General features: G+C 34.4%; 1 protein-coding gene across 1 annotated transcript; it reads right to left on the bottom strand.

Moving 5' to 3' along the window:
• Positions 1-9,379: 9,379 nt before the first annotated feature.
• Positions 9,380-23,890, bottom strand: LOC132556211 (lateral signaling target protein 2 homolog). The gene is made up of 12 exons (XM_060220603.1): positions 23,835-23,890; positions 21,598-21,876; positions 20,749-20,898; positions 20,121-20,173; positions 19,763-19,852; positions 19,319-19,408; positions 18,666-18,767; positions 14,940-16,535; positions 14,419-14,579; positions 13,323-13,538; positions 11,869-11,972; positions 9,380-11,034 (listed from the first exon to the last, which is right to left on the bottom strand). Exons 1-12 carry the CDS (start codon positions 23,868-23,870, stop codon positions 10,909-10,911), a joined length of 3,003 nt encoding a protein of 1,000 aa, XP_060076586.1. The 5' UTR covers positions 23,871-23,890; the 3' UTR covers positions 9,380-10,908.
• Positions 23,891-23,957: the final 67 nt, after the last annotated feature.

Raw genomic sequence — 23,957 nt, forward strand, 5'->3', positions numbered from 1 at the left:
TAAATGTAGACCGTCTGGGGTATAATAAAAACCAAACGTCTCGGGTTTTGTTTTATGGTTTAATTATCACAGTAAAACCTACAATAAACAGAAATGAGATGTAAACGACACATATATTGCACAAGTACATTGACCGGAACAATTACACACGACGTAACAAATACTCGCGAATATGATAGTAATATGACAACGTATAATGGACAATACACTTACCAGGGCACAGACAATGGATAATGTGGCTCTGATGTGACGACCTGACCACCTCGGTGTCCAGGAGAGGAATGAATGGTGAGTGCTGGGTTGGGGACGTGACAGGGCTCCGGTCCGCCCGTGCATTCCGTTCACACCGCTCATACATACATGAAGTAAACAACATGACACGTGACATATGAGGTATTAGTGCAGTGGACCCAGTACACATTGGGGGTACCAGGTACATGGGTTACATAAATTACAGATCAATGACACTTCACAGGAATGTTAACGGCCATGTATAGATGTGGATGCAGTTTTCATTTTGCAGAAACATTTGGTATTAGTTATCCTCAGGGCGACAAAATGTAGAGCTTGTGTTTCTTTACAGATCTAGTGCTTTTGTGGATGATTAGAAAGAGTTAATACTTTTGGCCTGACATTTCAATTAATGGTTCTTCAAATTCTAATCTCATGAACATAGAATATATGCATGTTTAAATGTTGAGCATTGAATACAGATGTTGATTATCGAAAAGGGTTATTCCAGTAAACTGTCTATTTTACCTGAGGATTCTAAACTCATTCACTTCTACCCATAGCTCGGTTTCCCATAAATTATCTATTAAATTTTACAGATGGTATCCATTATCAAACCCTGGAGTCTTGGATTGGGATAGATGTTTTCCCAAAGCTCAAACATAGAAATTAAGATTTTCAGCAAACATACTTACAATAACTTTGACATAGTGAGGAGAAAACTTATATAAAAATGGAAGTCACAATGTAATGGTAGTGTACAATCCAGATCCTTGGAAATCTTTAGTGTCAACAATTGTGTAAACTTTGTTGACTCTATTTCGTTGTATCCTTTTCCTTCCTGATGTTTTCTTCTATTGTAGTCAATTTCGTTTTTTCAAAACAGTCCTAGAATTGATATAGCACAACTTGGAACGTAAGAAACTAACATGTAAAATTAAAGAATAGAGTGTGTTGGCACACATTAGATGTCAAAATCAAAGATGTCGGCCATTTTGTCCCCCCCATATCCAAATCAAACTTGACTGTAGACCAGTTAAAATCTATAGATGAAAATTTGAGAATGATCAGTCCAAGAATTCTCCAGAAACATGTTTTACAATTTTTATACAAATTCATAACCAAAAAAGGGGAAACCTAAAGGAATGCAAGAACTCAAGAGGAATCACTTTGCTGTCAGTAGTAGGAAAATTGCTTGGAAGGATCATCATCGATCGCATAAGAGAAGGAATCAATAGCAGGCTAAGGAAAGAACAGGCAGGATATAGAAAGGGAAGGAGCACGACGCAGCAGGTCTTTATACTTAGGAACATCATAGAGCAAGTGAACGAGTGGCAGGCTACATTATATTTGAACTTTATAGATTTTGAAAAAGCTTTCAACTCCATCCATCGTGAAAGCCAGTGGACCATCATGAGGAAATATGGGGTACCAGACAAGATCGTAAGAATAGTACAGTTATTTTATGAAGATTTCCAGTGTGCAGTAGAAGACCAAGGAGAGACAGGAGAATGGTTTAACATCAAGACAGGAGTAAAACAAGGGTGCAATGTGTTCGGATTTATCTTCTTGGTAATTATAGACTGGGTGAGGAGGAAAGCAGTTAGAAACGGTGAGAACGACATGGAGGATTTAGATTTCGCAGATGATATCTCCTTATTCTCCTCAACTAGACAACAGATACAAGACAAAACCACAAGACTTGATGAAGAAGCAAGGAGAGTCGGACTTAAGATCAACGAAGATAAAACTAAAGTGATGAAAATCAATGTATGGAACGACAGTACCATCAAACTAAGAGGTATGGACATCGAGGATGTAGAGCAGTTCACATACATAGGAGCAACAGTGTGCAAAGAAGGTGGTGGAATGAAAGACATTAAGAACAGACTTTCAAAAGCCAGGAGAGCATTTATCCGGCTCAAGCATGTCTGGAACTCAAGCAACGTCCCGAGGAAAACAAAATTGAAACTGTACAAGGCATTAGTAATACCTGTCCTACTATATGGATGTGAAACGTGGAAAAAGAATAAGGGTAATGATCGGTTGGTAGATGTTTTCCACAACAAGTGCCTCAGGAGAATTCTCAAAATACAATGGCAAGAATACATAAAGACGGAAGAAATATTGGAAAGAGCGAGCATGAGGCCAATTAGCCAGGAGATAAAATGCCGCAGATGGAAAATGATAGGACACATACTGAGACAGGACAGAAACACAACTGCAACGTTGTCTTAACCTGGGCCCCAGAAGGGAAGCGGAAAAGAGGAAGACCGAAGATGACTTGGAGAAGAACAGTGGAAAGAGAGGGAGAGAAGAAGCAGGCTGGAAATCCTGGAATGAGGTGCAGACAGTGGCAACAGACCGGCAGAGATGGAAACGTTCTGTGAAGGCCTTATGTGCCACAAGGCACAAAGTGGAAAGGTAACAGGTAACATGACAAATAAGCCCTCCCATATGTACTACTGTTCAGTAAAATTATAAAAAATGTTATATCTTTGTCCTGTAATAAGTGGTCAAAACAAAGCTACCCATAGGAATTTTATCTGAAAACGTGAAAACTCGTGACATTTTGTAATTGATATGAAAAACATATTGAATATTCCTTAAAATTGTTGCCCTGGAGACTTGGTCTATGGTTTATAAAATATACATGCATCTACAAATTTTCTGTTCTTCCCATAAAAGTACATACATGTACATGTATGTGCTTAATGATGTACTAGCTAATCATGATCTTGGTATTATCAGATCATGGTTAGAGAGTTGGCTGATATAACCCCAAATGAATATAAGAGGATGCGGAGAACAATCTGCATTGTTATTGTTAGGTCCTTGACACTTAACCTTATTAATCTTATTGTGATATTATTAATTCCACTTCTGGTGGGAACAGCATGTGGATTTGGAAGAACTAAAAAGAGATTTTGACTATCTTTAACAGTTGTACCTGAAAAACATCTTTATATTTGATTTTTCCACAAGAAGATTGGAGATTCTCTCTCCGCTTAAAATCCAGTTGTTTTCACAGAAAGAACAACTACAAGGATATGGTGGTGGTGATTCCTCTATTCTGAAGTGTATATAATGAAAATAGCATCTAAAGCCAAAAGGAAATAAGAGGATAAAATCTTGAAAAATATCAAACTTTAAATCAAACTTTTGGTGGCGAGATCTTTCAACAGACATTATATACCCATGGATGTGAACTGCACAGTTCTTGGCAGACTTGAATGTATCAAAGTGCTGAGCAAAATGAGTGACAAAGAAGCCATGATGTCTGTAAATCACAAAAAATTGGTAATTCTGTTTCCCCACTCAATGGTGTTAACATGCTGCAGATGATCGGATGCTCAATTCCATTGAAAGATGACTTGCTGACAAACTTACGAGACAAGGTTTAAATAGATGTAAGTTGATTGAGATTATGATCCCCCTGGGGAAACATTTTATTGCCTTGTGTGATATGAAGTTGGAAGTGTTGTCAATGATGTAGAAAATGCTTACACTTCTGAAACACCTGGTCTTTTTCTAGGGCCTCGTCATTATTTCTTCCGCCTCCTTTTCAATCATATACCGTAATTTCTGGGTTATAAGCTGCTGCTTTCTTCCTCGTGAGTGGGATGTACAACTTTTATGTGGATGAAAATAAGAGGCCCAGAGTGCATGTATCGCTCACCTGGATCTTTATGACCAACAGTACTATATCTGTGCATATGTTCCACAGTAGATGCTTAAAGTAATATGACAAATTACTCCATATTGGTTCTATCCCTTAGTTGTCAGCCCCCTCATCTGTGCAATGTTGAACTGAGACTTTCTTATGATGTTTCCAGTTAAATATAATTGATAGCTTTCTTTTGAATCAAGGAAAGGAGATGGTCAAACAATATAGCAGAAAAACTCTTCGTTATAGCTGGACAGATCACCCTGGGCAGCAGAAGCTTACTTGCCCTTTAGATCATTGTTTACAAACACAGATACAACATATTTGAGACTTGCACAAGTCAACAATATATAGTAACAATTAAATATAAAGATGGGGAAAAATTAAGGTACATGTAATTATAAGCCATAATCCTAACTCAAAACCAATAATAAAACATTTCATGCATATCATTAGTGATGTCACCATGGTCGGTTAAGCCCTGGTTACTGGAGATATACTGATAACAGTTCACTTCATAGCAAATGGGATCAACTTAGAATTATAATTATGAAGAATCTTAAATCAAAATGAAGCTCTTGCAATTCTTTTTCCGATCATGTTTTCTGTATTTTAATGCTGTGAATAGAACATAAGTAATTGGCTAACATGTACTTTTTAACATTACTTAGCTTGGCTTAATCTATTTTTTGGAAAAGTGTGACATAAATGTGAAAGGTCTTTATAATTTATTCCAAATTATGCCAAGAAAAATCCCAGCTAAATACATTCCTTTTATAAGTCATTTGAAGGTTCTACATATTTGTATATAAGCCTTTGTGAAACTTTTACTGGCCAAATATAAAAGCCTTTGGTCAATAAGAAGTTGTTAATGATTTTGGGACTTTAACCCCAATGACCTTAAATATCATTATGGTCAAGCTACTTTTTCACACATTATGTGGGCACCATTAAGGGAACCTTTTGGACAAATATTATGATCCTAGGCCTTTAGGTTAATCAGAAGTTGTTCAAAGGTTTAACACATTTGACTGACCTTGAATATGGGTCAAGGTAATTACCAATCTCAAATATTACCGGGCATCATTGAGAACCTATTTTAGAATAATATCACTATCCTAGATGTTTTGGATAATCAGAAAATGTCATTTAAAGGTTTAACACATTTGACCCCTGTGACTTTGACTATAGGTCAAGGTCATCTCTTTTTGCAAACTTTCTTGGACTTCATAAAAGGAACATACTGGCCAAATATAATGATTCTAGGCTTTTTGATATTTCAGAAGAAATTGTTAAAATGTTTTAAAACATTTGACCCCTGTGACCTTGAAGATTGGTCAAAGTGATTTCTTTTAGCAAACTTTGTAGGACACTATAAGAGGAACATAGTAGCCTAATATAATGATTCTAGGCCTTCTGGAATTTGGGGAGATGTCATTTTAAGGTTTTACCATATTTGACCTCTGTGACCTGGAATATGGGATAAGGTAATTTCTATTTGCAAACTTTGTTGGGCTTTATCAAAGGCATCTTCCAGCAAAATATAATGATTCTAGACCTTCTGGTATTTTGGAAGAAGTCATTTAAAGGTTTTAACACAATTGACCTCTGTGACACTGAATATGGGTCAAGGTCATTTTTTTTTTTGCAAACTTTGTTAGGCTTTATCAAAGGAACCTTCCAGCCATATACAATGATTAATAATATATGTATCTCTTTTTTTCACCAGTTTGGGGTTTGACAAAAGAATTTATCAACATGTTGGTAAACATTCAACACTTTTGGGGTGTATGGAGCAACAACTTTGCAACATCCACGGAATAGAACAAAACAAAAAAATTCTTCCATAATATATTTCCTTTATTTACATATCAATATAGATATATAAGTATACAGTCCTCTCAAGTACATCAACTAATTGCATGAGGGTTTGTTTCCTAGAATCCAAAACAAGTACCTTTTACAAACTCAATTTTAAATATTCAAGGATCTAATATGCAACACAACTGTTCAATAAAAACAAAAATAAAATCTAACTCAAAAATTCCCCCCTAACCCCAACTTTTCCTAAGGACATGACCACTCAAGTGAAATCCACAAAATTTCAAATTTTATGTGTTTAACTTGGTCAAATTGTTAAAAAAGAAAAAAAATACCATTAATATTCCATGAATATTTCTCCTTTATTAAAATGACTGGATGGACTTGTAATGGAATATTGCTTCTATCATTATATTTCAAATCATGCAAAAGATATTATTATTAGTGATCCTACTGTGTGACCTTACCTAAATGTCGCTCTAGTAATTTTCAGAACAACAAATCATCCTAGAAGAAATATATTAACTACATAATTTTATAAGGCTTAAGAAACCTTAAAGGTTACAAGCTTTATCAACATGTTATTAAAATGTATTGGTCATGTTGCTGAAGAACACGTGTAGAATGTTATTTAATCACTTGGTCTGAAGTAAAGTAAATTATTGGCAAAAATCTTGTACTGACAAGTGACAGGCAGGGATTTTGTGTAATACAAGGATTTCATGACTCGTAACAGCTGTTTTAACCTATCTAAAATAACTCTATTTTGATATCCATTTATTATCATTTAGTGAAAAAAATCAGGACATACAATTAGGTGTACACTTTTTCAACTAGAATTCTTTCCCTTTATTTTCACTTGCAGTTTTTAAAAAGATTACATGTCCTAAATGATATGTAAATTTTATGTCTGTTGTAATATACCACTTTCATTAAATTTTAAAATGATGAATCATATTTGACGTATATCAGCATATAATTTAGTCTCATGTATGTGTTAAACACACACAGTCTCTAAGTCTAGTCATTTATCATAAAAAATTAAAATATTGTTACAGATTTCAGAAAAAGAACAATCTAATAAAAATTGGATCGAGAAAATCCTATAAGACAATGAATTTTAAAAATTTCACTTTGCACTTTGATGACCAGTAGGGGATAGCCTAAGCAATAGAAATCCACCATAACTGTGACACTCTACTGTGTAAAAAAGGGTTGTGATACTACAACACTTTAAACCAGATCTACACTGGACAACTGAGAATCATTCCAAAAATAAAAGTTTTCCTCTGCAATGTTTGACAAAATACTTGTAATGAGGTTTGAATGAATATTGATAAATGTGAACTAGGACAAACTACAGCAAAAACAATGTAACAATAACCACAAGTAACAACCTCAATCAGATTAAATATCACACTGAATGATAAATACATGTACCATACTAAGATGTAATACTAGACTGTATGATTGTTTTAACCATTACTGATCTGTATGGAAAGATACATCATTCCACTAACCCTACATCACTACCATTGCCAAACTGATTTTACAAAATTTTAAATGATTTTCCTATTTGTTTTTTGGGGGGGAATCAAGTATACCTGTTGCTTTTATCAGGCTTATTTAAAAACCCAACACAAACAAGGGACTTAGATGGTATGTATTGATTACCTGGTTGGGCACATTCAAAACATGCTTATTCATAATAATACAATAAATCATTATTAATTCAGGATTCTGTCTTTCAGGAAATTACTCTTTCTATGAATGAAATTTGATATCATTAAAACAAAAGTATTTCAGGACAAATTTAGTTGTAAACACTTTTCTAAAATCCAATATCCTCTTGAAAGATCTCATCTCCTTAACTCCTTGTTGACCAGAGCCTTTTTTCATATAAACTATTTTCTCTTCACCTAAAGATCTGGTTTACAATTAAGTACAAAGAAAGCTGAATGACTGATAAAACACCCAATACTTTGCAATGGCATACAGTAGAAACGGGTTCCATTTTCTGAGCCTGATAAATTCTGTACTGAAATGTTTGGTACATCATTCAGTAATCACAGACATGTGCACTATGATTGAACCTGCTTTGATTATAAAAAAATGCAAGTGAAATATACATCCTGTGATGAAAATATATATTGAACATGTTTATAAAATCAATAGAAGTCAGGTTTTGTGTATCCGATGTTTAGCAACAAAATATAAGGAATAAATAAAGTAAATGTATACCCAGTAATTAAGATCTTTGAGTAAAATACATACCTATGGTAATAAATGTATTATATACAGAACACAAATATAATTGTCATACATGTATATCTTCTATGTATCTGTGTAACTGATGTAATTGTCTTTATGTATGGCAGAGTTATTTGCCCTTGTGTGCAGGTATTGCTTATTACATAATTAGTTTTTATGAGAAAATTACATCCTTTTCTCATGAAGTGACAATCAATATCTATTCACAAAAGCAGATAACTCTACATTACAAAAAGACAGAACTTATATATTGATACAGATTCAAATGATTTTATCATCAATCTAAGTACCTGACATAATTAATTAAACTTTGAGGAAAGAATTCTCTTTTCTGCTGCTATTACAATTTAAATAATACATTTTTGTGGGAAATTTCCAACACATATCGTTCTTGTTGTTTAGCATGTTGTTTAAAAATCAGCTCTCACAAAAATTCACAAGTATTAATTCTAAACCGCTAATCATTTTCAATCATTTTTATGGGATTTTTTCAAAGGACTCAAGAACACATTTCCAAATCCCATTACGTAGAGATATGGCAAATCTTCAGAATGTCCCACAGGAAAATCATGAATCCAGAACTCGAACATGTGGAAATACAAATTCCTGGATTAAGAGTACCAATAAATCAACAGAAATAAACACCCTTTATACTAGGTATAATACCTTAATACCAAATGAGGTATGTACATATTTTAAATTTTCTTACAGACATTTTAAGCAGCATCATATTTTTGAGCTATACTTGTTTTGAAATATTGACTTTACGTCGCTTTATCTTTCATCACAAAAATAGCACAGAACAGGTATTGATTTCTCCACGACATTGGTCCAGTACATATCAGAACATAGAAAAGAGATCAGCATATCTCCATTATTGGTCCCTGTTATATCAGTTAATACATGTAAGCTTATACATGTCATGGATAGGCATAATAAAATAAATAATTAATGACATATTTCAATATAAAACAATAAAATGAGGCTCTTGGGATATTTGTCATTTCAAGTATGCAGGGCTGATTTTGTTTATCGGTTTAAGCATGGTTGTTCATTAACGAAATAAGAATAGGCCTATGGATCTTAATTTGCTTTTGCATGTGATAATATCTGTTAAAAAGCAGAGGAATAATTAGTACTATACAATATTTTGTTATCGTGATGTTTATTTTTAGCATGCCCATCTTACCAAATTAATCCTGCAATACACTATTCTTACTAGAATTAAATTATTGTATAACAAATTTATCATTTCTTGGATAAAAAAAAAATGTTATACTGTTTCAAAATAAAGTTCTGTATTAGAGGAAAAAGACATATATATAAGAGTCATAATATAATTATACCTGAAAAAAACAGAATTCTTATTTAGATGATTCCTATATAGATGATTCTATTATGATTTATTATGTTTTTCATTGATTATTTGCTGAAATGTGAATAACCATAAACAAACCATCAAAACAACCAAAATATAAAATATCTACAATACACAAGCATTGGAATTTATCATGTACACCATAACAACAAAAGATAGACTTCAATCACTCCTAGCCTAATTACTCAAGTTCTCAACCTAATTCAAAATCTAGAAACAAAATACCAATAACACAAAGTCAAACCAGTCACATCAGGTAATATTTCTTCTATCTCTTATCCTTTTTTTTCTTTGTAGCTCAATATTTATTTCCAGGCTTTTCTACTTGAATAAAAACTCCCATCCCAGTTAATTGGAGTTGTAGAGACTTGAATGATTTTTTGAAAATAAAGATCTCTATTTCTAATGCACTTTTGCATAACCTGGTTGAAACGGTTTAGGTGACCCAGATACTTGATACATGAATGCAAATGTATCAGATGTTGAAACTGATTTATGTAAAGCTCAAAAGCACAGTTTTGGAATATTCTATAAAATATAAATAACTATAAACAAAACTAAAATCTCATCTATTTTAACCCCTACTTAAAAGGGAAAAACTTTCAAAAAAATAGGTGTGTGCACCAACCCTGCTGTATGCTGAATTGTATTCAGCAAGTTAGTTTTGCAGAGGTTCAACTGAGACCTTAAAATGTGAGTGCCAAATTTTCGGCAGTTTAGATTCGGCTCTTATTTGTACCTAGCTTTTTTGTTACAGGTTCAGCTGGTCCAACCGTTTCAACTGCTTATGCAAATGTGACCTAGTGATACAATGTCAACAGAACATCTTCAACTACGACCGTGACAAAACCTAATGAAAGGTAAAGTCACATAGATGTTGGAAGAAGAAGAGAAAATAATCAGAAAATCAGCTTTAAAATCACAGCATCACTTGATAATTTCAGTACACTTTTTGGTGCTATCATAATTAATGATGACCATTTATCTGAGGCTGCAAGTTTAACGCAGCAAAAGTTTCCTTGGATAAAAGATTACCATGCCAAATATTTCCCAGTTTAGAGTAACATTATTTCTTTTATGTTCAAGTCAAGTTTCATCATAAAAACTTTCCAACAGGTTTTTTTCTTCAAAACCCAACATGAGTCACGTATATGAAAATTGATCCCCTATTTATAAAATAAAACAATAAAAATAAACATTTTAGTGCAATTATTCTGGAAAGATAATTTATTGCTTTCCGCGGGTACTTTGTTAGTACCAGTACGATGACACATGAAACATCATAACAATACTTCTAGAGATTGGGACTTTATTCATGTCAGTAAGAAGTGTCTTATGAACACTTCAATACCGACATTTTGTTGTAAATATGTAGTTATTACATGTATCAATCATTTTTAGGGAGTGAGATGAGGGATACTACAAATCATTTCTTAATTGGAATTGGTTTTTTTTCACTCATTTTGAGTAAAAGAAGCAGTTTGACACCAAAATGATAAAGTGAAGCTCTTCTGATTTACTTGGAACTAGTAAAAGTGAATCACTCATTGGACACTGTAAAAGGTGTCACTTGAAACATGAAGCATCGGTTACACACTCTCACTGGGTTGATTTGTCCATAATGAGGCAGGGGGACAGCATTGGCAGAGCATCTACTGCAAAATATCTACAAAAAGAAAGTTATAATATACAGTAAACCACATGTTGTCCTGATTATAATCTACCAGATTATGAAAGAAAAATAATACATAATATAATCAAGATTGTTTAACTACTGTAAAGTACTTCATTTGATGTCATGAAATTTGAACACATAACCATTTTTGGCAAATTAGCACAATTATGAATTTGTTCATCCACAATAATAAATGTCATCTAGAAACTGCGATTACAGCAATCAGATTTTAGAGCAATATAATCACCATAAAAAAATCTGAAAAAATTGACTACAAAAATTAGTTTTTCAGTATTTTATCCTGACTAAATTTATATCCTTTACAAACAAATATCAGGAATTTAAGGTTATGAATACAAAGAGCATACCTCCCTGGAACATTACCATGGGTCAACTTATCTCACAAGATTCACAAAGATAGATTGAAGGAGTATAAAGTTTACCTCCCTGGAACATTACCATGGGTCAACTTATCTCACAAGATTCACAAAGATAGATTGAAGGAGTATAAAGTTTACCTCCCTGGAACATTACCATGGGTCAACTTATCTCACAAGATTCACAAAGATAGATTGAAGGAGTATAAAGTTTACCTCCCTGGAACATTACCATGGGTCAACTTATCTCACAAGATTCACAAAGATAGATTGAAGGAGTATAAGTTTACCTCCCTGGAGTTACTTCTGTTTACAGTCTTAGAGACACACTAAGATAACTAAATGTTAATGTTTAGACATGTTGTTGAGATTAATAATGGAATGTTAAGGCATTGGTTGATATCTGATAACAACCTCCAGGTAATCACACTATGATAGCAGCACTTACTTTTCCACAATTACGGCAATGATGGCGTCGGCGCACAAATGTAAATTGGGTCTTACAAGATGTACATATAGTTGTGTGATCATCAGGGACCCAGCTTGGAGGTTCTGTCCAAAGTAACAACAAAATGATGTCAGATACTAACAAAGGTCTGCAAACCTTGCTCTTTTACCTAAGAACAAGTAACATCTCTGTCTGCATATGTTTAAATTTAAATTTTCACTACATCTATCTCTTTCTTTCTAACCTGTGAGATAATCTCTTTCATTTTTCATAAATATTCATGAAACCCATAAGCTAATAGAAAGATCTGTCAGTTATCAAAGCTCTCCTGTGACTAAAGCTTAAGACAGCAATGACACTGAAAGATGGCTGCACTCTTGATGTTTTGTACTCTGGAATATCAAATCTGTTTCAGCTAGTCAATACAGTTGGTGAGTTGCTGAGTAAGTGAAACTCAGCAGCAATCTATTAGAACTAAAAGTGCACCTTTTCTACCTTGTCACAAAATTGTTCCTGAACTACAGAAACATTCATGACCTACTCTAAACCAAAATGAGGGACAACATCCTTCCTTTATATGATATATAGAAAATCTATATCACATACTAAAAACTTAATATAAATTGTTTTATACAAGATATGAATGCAAAAGTCTGAGGGTGAAATGCTTGTGAATTGTTTTGGTCATGAACACTTTGTAGGGATAATCTCAGTGGAAAAGATACATGAAGCTTCCATGGTTGTCTGTTGGCCTAGAGCAGGTGCAAAGCATTCAGCATCTTGAATTACTATGGACTATTTCATAAACAGTAATTCAGTTCTTACCATAACGCATTCAGTACAAAGCATTTAGAATAACACATTTCATTTTCCAATGAAGCCCTTTACCTTTCACATTTCGCATTAAGCATTTAGCGAAAAAGCATTTCGCATGAAAGCTTTAGAAGTAAATACTCGATTATATAGCGTCTTAAACAAAATAAATAATAATAATGAATAAATGGAAACAACATTATGTAGTCAACATGACAATCTAAGATAATTTTTCATTTTCCATAAAAATAATTGTTGTCCTGATCTAACCTCTATCAGCCCAAGAATGCCTCAGATCATACTAGGTTAAAACCTTCCTTTTGTTACAGAGGCAAGTAACTCAGTTTTATTACCCCTTATGTGGCCCCTTCTTCCCCTACCTTTCAAATTTTTTTGTCTAAGATGCTTTAACTTAAAAACTGATGCACAATTTACCAAATCATCAACAGGTGAACCTTCAGCCCAGGGTAGCTACAAACTAATTGATAACCTATTTGCTTTGCCTCTTTATTCACCAATAGACATTCTGTATAACAAATAACATAATATATAGTACCTCAGACTGCCAGTTTATGGAAAGAATTGCTACCAAGAACAATAGAAATATTGACTCTAATTTGACTTCCAGTCCTTCAATTTACCTCTGACTCTTGTCCTGCGACGGTGTCGGTGGGGTGTACTCTGACGATGGTGGTCTCTTTGGGGACTCTGGACACCAGTGTGTATGATCTGAGGACTTGTGGACTTGCCCTGATGTTCCTCAACTATGGGTGGCTCTGAGGAGTTCATTGCAAACACACATTTGAGGATGTGACGTAGGTCTCCAGCATAGTTTGTTTGTAGCTGGTCTGCTACACCTGAAATGACAGGGGTAGGTTTCTAGCTAGAATACTATATTTAAATTCTGAGACTGATGATTAACAACATTTTAAGCAGGGATGTAAATTTGATAGAAATTACTATTCAAATACATATTTTTGTTTGATTTAGTATTTGAATATTTGAACATCAGTTTTCATGTTAATTTCATACAGTATTCAACTTTCACTTTCAGAGGGCAGTCGTAACACACTTGGCCCAGTGTTTTGTACCAGTACCGTTTACGTTATGAAACAGAACGCTACCTACAAAGATTCAAAGTTTTCAAAATTATTATTTATAATATTAACACAAAACTAGATAACTGAAAAGGTTATGTAATAAATAACACCCAATTCTATGCTTATGAACTCAGTTTTGAAAATGTGAAAATAATACAAAAACATGTAACTGAAAGAAGTGAAAGGATGATCAAATCTTCTCATATTTACAAATTTGTAAATAATATAATAATAATAAAATATGTGTATGTACCAGCTATACAGACAATCAGTCTGTGAATAAGATATGGTCCTTTTATGTATGAACCTGCTGTACAGACAATCTGTCTGTGAATAAGATCTGGTCCTTTTGTGTATGAACCAGCTGTACAGACAAAGTCTGTGAAGAAGATCTGTCCTTACAATATGTCTACATACCAGCTATACAGACAATCTGTCTGTGAATAAGATCTGGTCCTTTTGTGTATGAACCAGCTGTACAGACAAAGTCTGTGAAGAAGATCTGTCCTTACAATATGTCTACATACCAGCTATACAGACAATCTGTCTGTGAATAAGATCTGGTCCTTTTGTGTATGAACCAGCTGTACAGACAAAGTCTGTGATTAAGATCTGTCCTTACAATATGTCTACATACCAGCTATACAGACAAAAAGTCTGTGAATAAGATCCCTGCTACTGCTAAAGCGTGAGCGAGCTTCGGTGCGTGATGCAATCTCTGCTGCCTGAATGGCCAGTGCTATCTCTTCCTCATCTGGACATTCGGAGTTGTAGGAACTCGTCTCACTGCTCCCTCCACTACAGAAGGTAATAGGTCAGAACAATTAGATACAGATAAGCACCAATTGCCTAATTTCATATGCATACAGTTATCTTTGTTGTTTGAACTTTACTTTTCTTTGGTCTGTATGAAGAAACAGAGATATTGACACTTGAAATTTTTGGTTGTACATAACACTGCATCACCATATGAAAATTTAGTAATTTTAAACTTTCAACTTTGCATCCAATTTCAAAAGAATAATGGTTATCACTTTGGCTTGTCACAGTGACTAACATGTTACAGACAGGTGTTCTTGATTATAGGCTACTAATTAGTTGGGGAAAACAGTAGACACCTGTTGTGGCCAAATTGACAAACCCTTTGATAAACATTACCTGCTATCCCACTCATTTTCAGTGTTACTAAGGCAACTTGAGTAGCTGGAGCTGACACTATCAGTGTATCGCAGTCTCTGTATTCGGGGCATTTCAAGTGTATTGCTACCTGAGGACAAGGTGGTCTGATCCCTCGGACCATTGTCCACCACAACTTCCATTTTTGTGTGGATAGATGACCGACTTGGTCTTGGCAGTGGTGATCTTGGACGATCAATCAATGTTTTGTTTATCAGAGAATTCCCAGCCTCACTAGGTGAGTGTCCAAACTGAGAACTTGAGGGCGTTTCTGTGGAATGTTGAGAAGATGTCCTAGGTGTAAAGTAACAACTATTGTCTGTATCATTCACTGAAATATCACATTTCCTTGCACTACTTCCAGTTCCAACACCACATTTACATACACTGTCTGAGCAGTCTGAGTCTGCCCTGTCAACAGAACTTTGATCACAGTTACAGGTATTAGTCATGGAAGAACTACTCCCACTGGAATCACCGCTGCTTATGTCCCCACTGTTGCTTTCTTCAGTATCACGACTCTTACTGCAGCTAGGACAGGCAACATGAATATCACAGGATTTGGCAAACAGCAAAGTGTCATTATCATGTGTACAATTATTATCACAATTTTTAGCATTACAGATCCTGGATGATCTATCATCACTGTCTATATCACAAGGCCCAGTAATACCAAAGGAACTGGAATCATCTGTTGGGCTTTCACATTTTTCCCAGTTTGAATCATACACTTTTTGTCTATCAGAACTATCATCTGGATCATTATCCAAATCCATTTCCTTGGACCCCGAGTGATTCTCAGGATGTAGTTCCATGACAGATATTCTTGGAATTTCAAAATCCAGGTTATAGGGACAACTATGCTGGCGTTCAAACTGGGGACCATGCTCTGACAGTCCTTCAATCACATGGTCAATCATTTCATCTAAAATCTGTCGACATAAAACAAAAACATCATTTTCAGGAAAACAACAACTTTTCAAACAAATGTTCTGTGTATCATCCCCAGAGCTGCTGGTTGATGTTATGTCCCGAGTTCGCCCATCTGAGGAAGCATAGCCCGACGCTTGATCACTACAATTTGTGTCATTCATATTAACCATAGCTCCTGTTTCAACAGTTTCAGATGTGCTGACATTTTCACTATGAAGTCCAGAATCTCTACTCTCAGATTTATTCAAACTCGAAGTTAGAGATTCATCTTTCTCTTCCAAAGAACTTATCAATGTCCCAGTTGGGGATGCGTCCTGTTCTTGTGTGCTATACTGCCCGAGAGATTGTGATGTTGATGGGAACACCGGGAAATCTGATGTCCCAGGATCTACAACTGGAGTAATTGGGGTCACAGGACTTCCAGAGTTAGGTGTGTGGTGCAGGATGTTGCCCAAGTCTTCTAATTTGACACTTCCTTCTGGAAACAAACCAGACCCACTTGGATCTAAACTGTCTTCAAATCCAGCATCAGTTTGAGAGATCCGATTCGTAAGAGTAGTTGTTGATGTTTCTGGCTCATCAGCACTACATAAAGCTTTTTCCAAAGCTAGTAGTTCTTGAGGGGAAAGTGTGTACAGCAGTTCTCTACAAGACATAAGTGGATCACAAATTTTACATCCAACATTTAAAACCTCATCTATGTATATATTTATCAAAGTCCAATCATGTTATTTTTAAAATGGTATCTGCTTTTTAAATTGAAATGTTTTACTTTTAAACTACCAAAATATAAATAGCAATGAATTTGTTTCGATAAATTACATGCCTTCACGTGTCTGTCATTTTAAAAAAGGTGAACTATAAAAAGTTAATATGTAAGATTAGATTATTCAAAATTGTGCCAGACATAAGTCAGATATTTCATCATAATGTATCTGCCTGTGTTAATTTAGTACCAACATCTACTGTGGACAATTATGTTTTGACCAGTGGCCAGAGGCATTCTGTTATTACTGATCTACTACACATGTTCATGTATTAGTTCGTTCCCTGATTATATAAGTCATTACCCGAGGCCTATCTAAGCAGTCTATATGATGGTCAGTGTATACTAAACAAAAAAAGAAAGGTAACACTACTTTATTCTGTGATTAATTAATCCCTTCATAAATCCTTACCAATCATGTACGAATAAAGTAATTGATCAATTCTGATAAAACTGCAGTCATGGTTCATTATAAAACTTTGCGTTCAGTTGATTTTATCCGACTGTAAAGGACGGTGGTGTCAATTTCACGTTCTCTCACGCGTCACCCAAGAACGTCCCAGACATGCTCAATCGGTGACAAATCAGGTGATTTAGATGGCCAATCTAATACCTGTACGTTATTTTGCTGCAAGAAAGTTCTGCTGACGCGACTGGTGTGCGCTGGTGCGTTATCCTGTTGAAAAATGGCGCCAACGCCATGGCGTCTTAAGAATGGCAGAACCACTGGTCTTAACATTTCATCCCGATATCGAATGCCAGTTAAATTACCATTTAACACAACAAGCCTGGTACCAGTCCACCCACAAATACCACCCCAAACCATTACACTTCCACCGCCAAAGCGGTCCCGTTCTGCGATGCAGCAGTTTGCAAAACACTCCCCTTGTCACCTTCACACTCTGCACCTTCCGTTACCGTATTGCAGACAAAACCTGGACTCATCTGAAAACAGAACATTGTTCCATTGTCGTAAGGCCCAACGACTGTGAACACGGGTCCAGTTACGCCGATTATTACGGTGACGTCGCAACAAATTAAATCCAGTGTAGGGACGCCGCGCTTTCAATTGGTAGGCCCTCAACCTGTTGCGGACTGTTTAGGGAGACACACGACGCCCAAACAATGTCCTTGTAGTCTCTACTGCGGTTACGAATCGATTGCGCAAGTGTATCAATTGTATACGACGGTCATCCCTGGCAGTCGTTTTACGCTGTCGGCCCCTTCGGGGACGCTCAGATATTGACCCAGTTTGGTTTAAACGACTTACCAACTGGTAAATTGTCTGAACACTGCAACCAAAATGCTGTGTAACTCGGCGGCGAGACTCCCCAGCCTGGATCATGCCTACAGCCCTTTCTCTCTGTACTTGTGACAGCCAGGGCATAACGATAATGTTGATAGATAGCAAGATTCGGTGATTTCTAAGTCCTAAGGAACAGTTGTCAGTTTGAATGTTTATGAAATTCAAGTGAAGATACAAGTTAGTTGCAGAAAACCTCGTGCAGCTCTTTCGCTAATACAGACTTTCATGCTTGAATGATTTTGGTAACGCCCTAGGATTTTGTAATGTAAAACATTACCATTTTCTAATATTTCACAAACGTCATTTTGTTTTCATTCATTTACAGGTATTCGCAAAGGAAACATCTTAACCTTTCGTTTTTTGTTGAGTATATACTTATCTTGTTGTAAACAGACGAATCTATTGCCATTTATGTGCGCAAGACCATGTCAATGCTCATGTATAATTCAATGCATGTTTACCTGTTAGCTAATGTGTATTAGTACTTTATCTGTTAATTAACATGGCTGGTATAAATACGACCACCTTTCTAGCCAGTATGTATTGGTTCCTGAAGGCATGTGAGTGTTACATCTTTCCATAGCCTACATCTCAATAAACCTACAACACCTGAACAGTGTTTGGACTTCTTCATCTCCACTCATCACCACACAAAAAAAACTATCATTTTAAATGTAGCAGAGCTTTTTGACTTTTTCATTACCTAATTTTTAGTAAAAGAGTCTGAAATGGCCTGAACATCTCCGACATGCTGGATGACTGCATATCTGGATTCAGGGGACCTTCTGGGAACACCAGCAATCCACTGTAAAAAAAAAATTTAATCTTTAATACTTGAATATACATGTATGATGAAAACCCTAACTATATTTCATGTTCATGTGTTTGAACACGAGTAAAATTTAACACAAATATCCCTACATTATGTCTGTATTGTAACTTGAAAATAATATTCTAAGAGACTGTATTGAATCATACTGCAATATTAAAAAAAAAAACTTCAATACACACATATTTGCTGCTTTTCCTACTAATCAGGATAAAAGACATCCTTAACTTGTTCCCATTTTCTGATGTTGTTGTTTGATTTTAAGATAACAAATAAGAGATACCCAATTATAGTCAAAATATAAGAGACAGGACAGAATAAAATTTTCATACTGCTATTAACACTATTGAAAGCAATTAATTTCTCAAGTGAGTATTAATCCAAGTTTGATTGACATTTCAATCCAGTTATAACCTCAAAATAACAATTCAATGCTAGTAAGGGTTGGGTATAAGCAATCTGTTCAATATGATTGCTTATCAAACCACAACCACAGTATTTGACATTTTAAATCATAAGAGACATGCCTGATCATGGCTAATCTGGGAATGGTAAACATGAGTGCTGGATCATAATCATCAATTGTCTCCTGACTCAACAGTTTCTGCTTTAATGCCCTAAATACAAAAACAAAAACACCAAGTATATAAGATGACATTTTTGAACATGGACAATACCTTGAGAAATTTTGGAGAAAGGTACAGGTAATAAGCATATCAATCAAAGAATTTATTGAACATCTGCTGACTGTAAACATCACACTTAAGTACTGGACAAAAAAATATCATTGTGATAATTACAACTTTATACAGCAATCATTGTGGATGCTCAAATTCATCATTGCACTAATAAAATTGATCAAAAAGTGACAATGCACTTAAATCTGATTGAACTTAAATCTTATCATATAAATTATATACTTTTACAGTGATATCTTGTGATGCTCTACCAGAAATGTTTCCATGACCTACCTCTGAACAGTCTCCGAGAACAGCACTGTAATTTCCTGTAATAGGTCATAATCATTCATACTTTTCACGGGTACCATAGCACTCACATATCTGAAAATTGAGGAATATTAACAGTGAAGTTTACATGAAAAGTCAGATCAGGGAAATGAACTCTGATCACCTAGGTTAAAGGCAAGTGTATTGCCACTGTGCAGCCTTACCAGAAAATCAGAGATAACTTTTGTTTTAAGCTCTTTAAGATCAGATATAAAATAAATCGACAAAAGACATGTATGTGACAATGCTTCAAATACAAATGTGACTTTTGAAATGAAAGAAGCTTTACATTATTCTGTGTTGATTTTATTACAAACCTCACCTTAATTCAAATTCTGCAAATAATTTGTCAAAGATAATCAATGCTTCTTTGATCTACAACAGAAGGTGAAAATCACACTAAATATAATAAATATCATTAAATTATCCACATTTTATTGATTAACTTCAACAAGTAGACTGATTAGCCAAGACCATGAATCTTTGTATACACATGGTTAATATTCAGTATTCTCACTGAAAGAAGCTGTCCATAATTTATGAATCACTTCATCATTTATCCTAAATTCTATCTGCTTCACATCCTTACAATTTAAATAAAAACATAACTTGCTTAATAAACCAGAATTAACTGTCCCTTCATCTTTTTAAGACACAAGTTATGAAATTATATAGAAGATCTAGATCCACTTCTCACATTTGGCCCTTCAGCATGCTCTTTTTTCTATGATAACAGAATTCCATCATTCACAATACAACATAGAATTTACTAATATTGCAGAAATTTGTACAAGTGTTTAATGGTAGTACTAAATCATGGCTGACGAGCACTTTGAAGGAGATGAGCTAAACAAAACCCCTTTGGTTTTACATCCCCTCTCAATCATTCCTTCCTTAAGATTGAGACACATTAAGACTTAAACATAATTGTATAAATTTATAAAACTTACCCTTTCAGTGTAAGAATTTAGGTTGCGTAGACATTGTTCCCGAAGTAACGTCCTTAAACTATCTAGATTTTTTGTAAGAGCCCTTGCTAGTGGTCGCATACTTGCACTCTCTACCTCTCGATTCATGATACTTGACCCAGCAGCCAGACACTGAATGAACAGAAGGTATGAAAGTGCCATGCAATTAAAAGGGACATAAGTCTGCTTACTATCTATGGAGAGTTTTAAGGGTATCTTTAGTATGAAAAACATGTAAAAGTTGGCAATTACAAAGGTATGTAAGTTATGTCTCAGATAAGAAGACTTATGGACTGAAAAATAATAGATTTATTAGTAGTCATCAGTAGGAGATTATATCAAATACAAAGTTGAATTCACAGTGTCTGATGAAATATATTGAAAAAAACTTCAAAGAACTATGGCGTCACATAATCACTCTTGTTATGGTGTCATAAATAATGTATCAAGGCAATTTATTAAGCATCATGAAGGTTCAGAAATAAAAGTGCAAGTTATTTATATATATATATATATTAGAAGACTTATCAGAAATGTTTCCAATTTTAGCATTTTCTAAACACACATAAACATATTGTATGACCATAAATATCTTTAAAGCTTTCCTGATTTGAGCCATGATCAAGGTTGAGGAAATTATTGAGAAAATTATCCGAACATTTTTAAGGGATTATATATAATGGTGATGAAAATTGAATGAACAACAAAACTGCACTCTTTAACACTTTTTTTCGTTTTTTTTTCCAACTCAAATTATCTATGATATTCTTAATTTTTACAAACAGATGATAAAGTATGTGCACATCATTTACAGTACAACCACAACAATACCTCAGCTCCAAACCAAAGCTGGCCCGCCAGGTTTTCCTGTTGTACATCGTCAGGAAATTTCACTCGATAGTCTCTGCTTGCCTTCTGACTACTTACAGCTTCATCAATGATTTTTTGTATTATAACTAGGACTTTGTCCTGACAATTTCTTAATTTGTTCACTAAGGTTGTACATCTCTCTGGATCCTTCCTTCCATCAAAACTGTCCAACTCAGCAGCCACAAAGTTGAGCTCTTCATCAGCAAAAAAGAACTTTGCTAACAGGGAAGTATCAGATTTCTGAAATAAGATAAATCAGAGTACATTGATCTTGTGTCCATCCCAATATCATGATGATAATAAAACTGTAGTAAATGAGCAATCTTAAATTCTTACAAATATGTCATCTATATTGCTTAGGACCATCTGTACATTTGTATGGTGGATAAATGAAGCTTTAGTGTCTAACTGACCAGGAGATGAGAAGTCTTATCTTATAAGTATTGTTTGATAGAAGAAATGAATTAACATAGTGCATTTCATTTTAGGTTTTTAACTTTATTCAACGTGATAGCCAGGTGTGAAAATTTAAATGTGATACAAGACCAAAGCTCATAGTTATATAATGGCCATGTTATGACTGTTGTCCAGTACACAATAAAGCATTTAACGATCCTTTAAATATTACTGGTGATATGATTTTCCTTGATAGTAAATTTCACAACTTTGAGAATGGGACCCATGGCTTCGAATTTGAATAAAGGGTGACCATGAAAATGATGTTTACTGTCCACAGTATGTAGCTCATTCACTTTGCTGAAACAAAAAAACAACAACCTGAAGTGACTGCTAACAAATTGTATATTAAATAGCAACATTCAGATTGTTTTTACAATGGGTTTAGCTACCTTTACTTTGAGAATTTTAACACTTCAATTAGGAAAAATGTGAAGGTTTTGCATTGGATATGGGGTCCATATTTGGTCCAAAATCCAGAAAAGTCCTTGATAGAAATCGATTGGAGATAATTTGAAGCTGATATGAACAGTTTCTTGATAATTTTAATCTTCATGATATTAATGAAATGTTTGTGGCTGTAGTCTGTTTATGCTTATGTTGTAATCTGTGATCTAATCATAACTGTTATTCTTTTTATCCTTTTCTATTTTCTTGTTAAAAGGACTTAACCTACAGTGTACTGTGTAAATAATAGCAGCAGCAAAGTTCAGAGAACCACAAAAAATGTTATTTAAAAACACTAAAAGACATTGAAAATGTAAACAAAAAATCTATAAATTGGCTAGTATTGACAGCCTTCCTAGATGTCACATTCAAGGACACTCATATTGCTTTTTTTTAGCTGAGAAACCATGCTTATTTACTTGACAGGAAAGAAACAACTCACTCTGACCTGTATTTACGTTCCTTTTCTACGACAACAGGTTCAAATATGCTATATTTTCAGTTTAGTTCACAATATACCATCATATATTGGTATTTATTTCATTAAAAAGCCCTAAATGCATCATCATGACACATTTCATCACATATGTTCTTTTTCCCAGAAAAACTGTTTTCAGTCAGAAACTCATGCTAATACTTGAGTTGATCAAAGAATAAGTTGATATATTAATTACTTTCTTTAAAATATAGTTGACAAAGAATGCATGACTCCATAAGCAAAATTGTCACCAGTCTAAGAAAGTGATTACTAACAATTTGTGTTAAAGTTATATTACACTAGATGCCCTTCAGCAATAACTACCAGGATTGATTGCAACTGTCAAAGTTACCTGGATTCTCTAGTTACACCCTGATCTGGGTCAACATCACAAGATTTAAAATTTGAAAGTTATTTTCACCTGATATAGTGTTACACTTTTTACATTATATTCTTTTAAATGTACACCTTTAAAACTGAGTCATCACATGTATACAAACAAGTATCAAACCAAATACCCAAATCCAAATGTTTATAAATATTCACCAAATGGTTACAGAAGTATACAACAGAGACTTTTCCCATGACGTCAAGAGTTTTCACTAAAGATAACACTAATCTTAAAAATAAAGGAGACACTGCTTTGAAAATGATACGCCTAATGAGTTAAGCATATCTAACAATGAGACATATATGAAACCATACGACATCCGCCTTGTGATCAAACAGAGACAAGTAACAATACATGTCATTTGTCATCGAAACATAATTTCGTAGTTTACGTTTGTGAATCACAGTTGACAATAAAATTATATACCTTTGGTCTGTATAGCCATCTCCGCAAGGAATTCATTGTGAAAAAGTTTGGTTTGCATTACAGGAAAATGTCTTTTATAAGTCATATGAAACTATCCTTTCGTCATCTCACCCCCACCTTTCC

The sequence above is a fragment of the Ylistrum balloti genome, unplaced genomic scaffold (genome assembly GCF_031769215.1).
Source record: "Ylistrum balloti isolate Yb309-2 unplaced genomic scaffold, AGI_CSIRO_Ybal_v1 Utg370554, whole genome shotgun sequence".
Taxonomy (NCBI): Eukaryota; Metazoa; Mollusca; class Bivalvia; order Pectinida; family Pectinidae; genus Ylistrum; species Ylistrum balloti.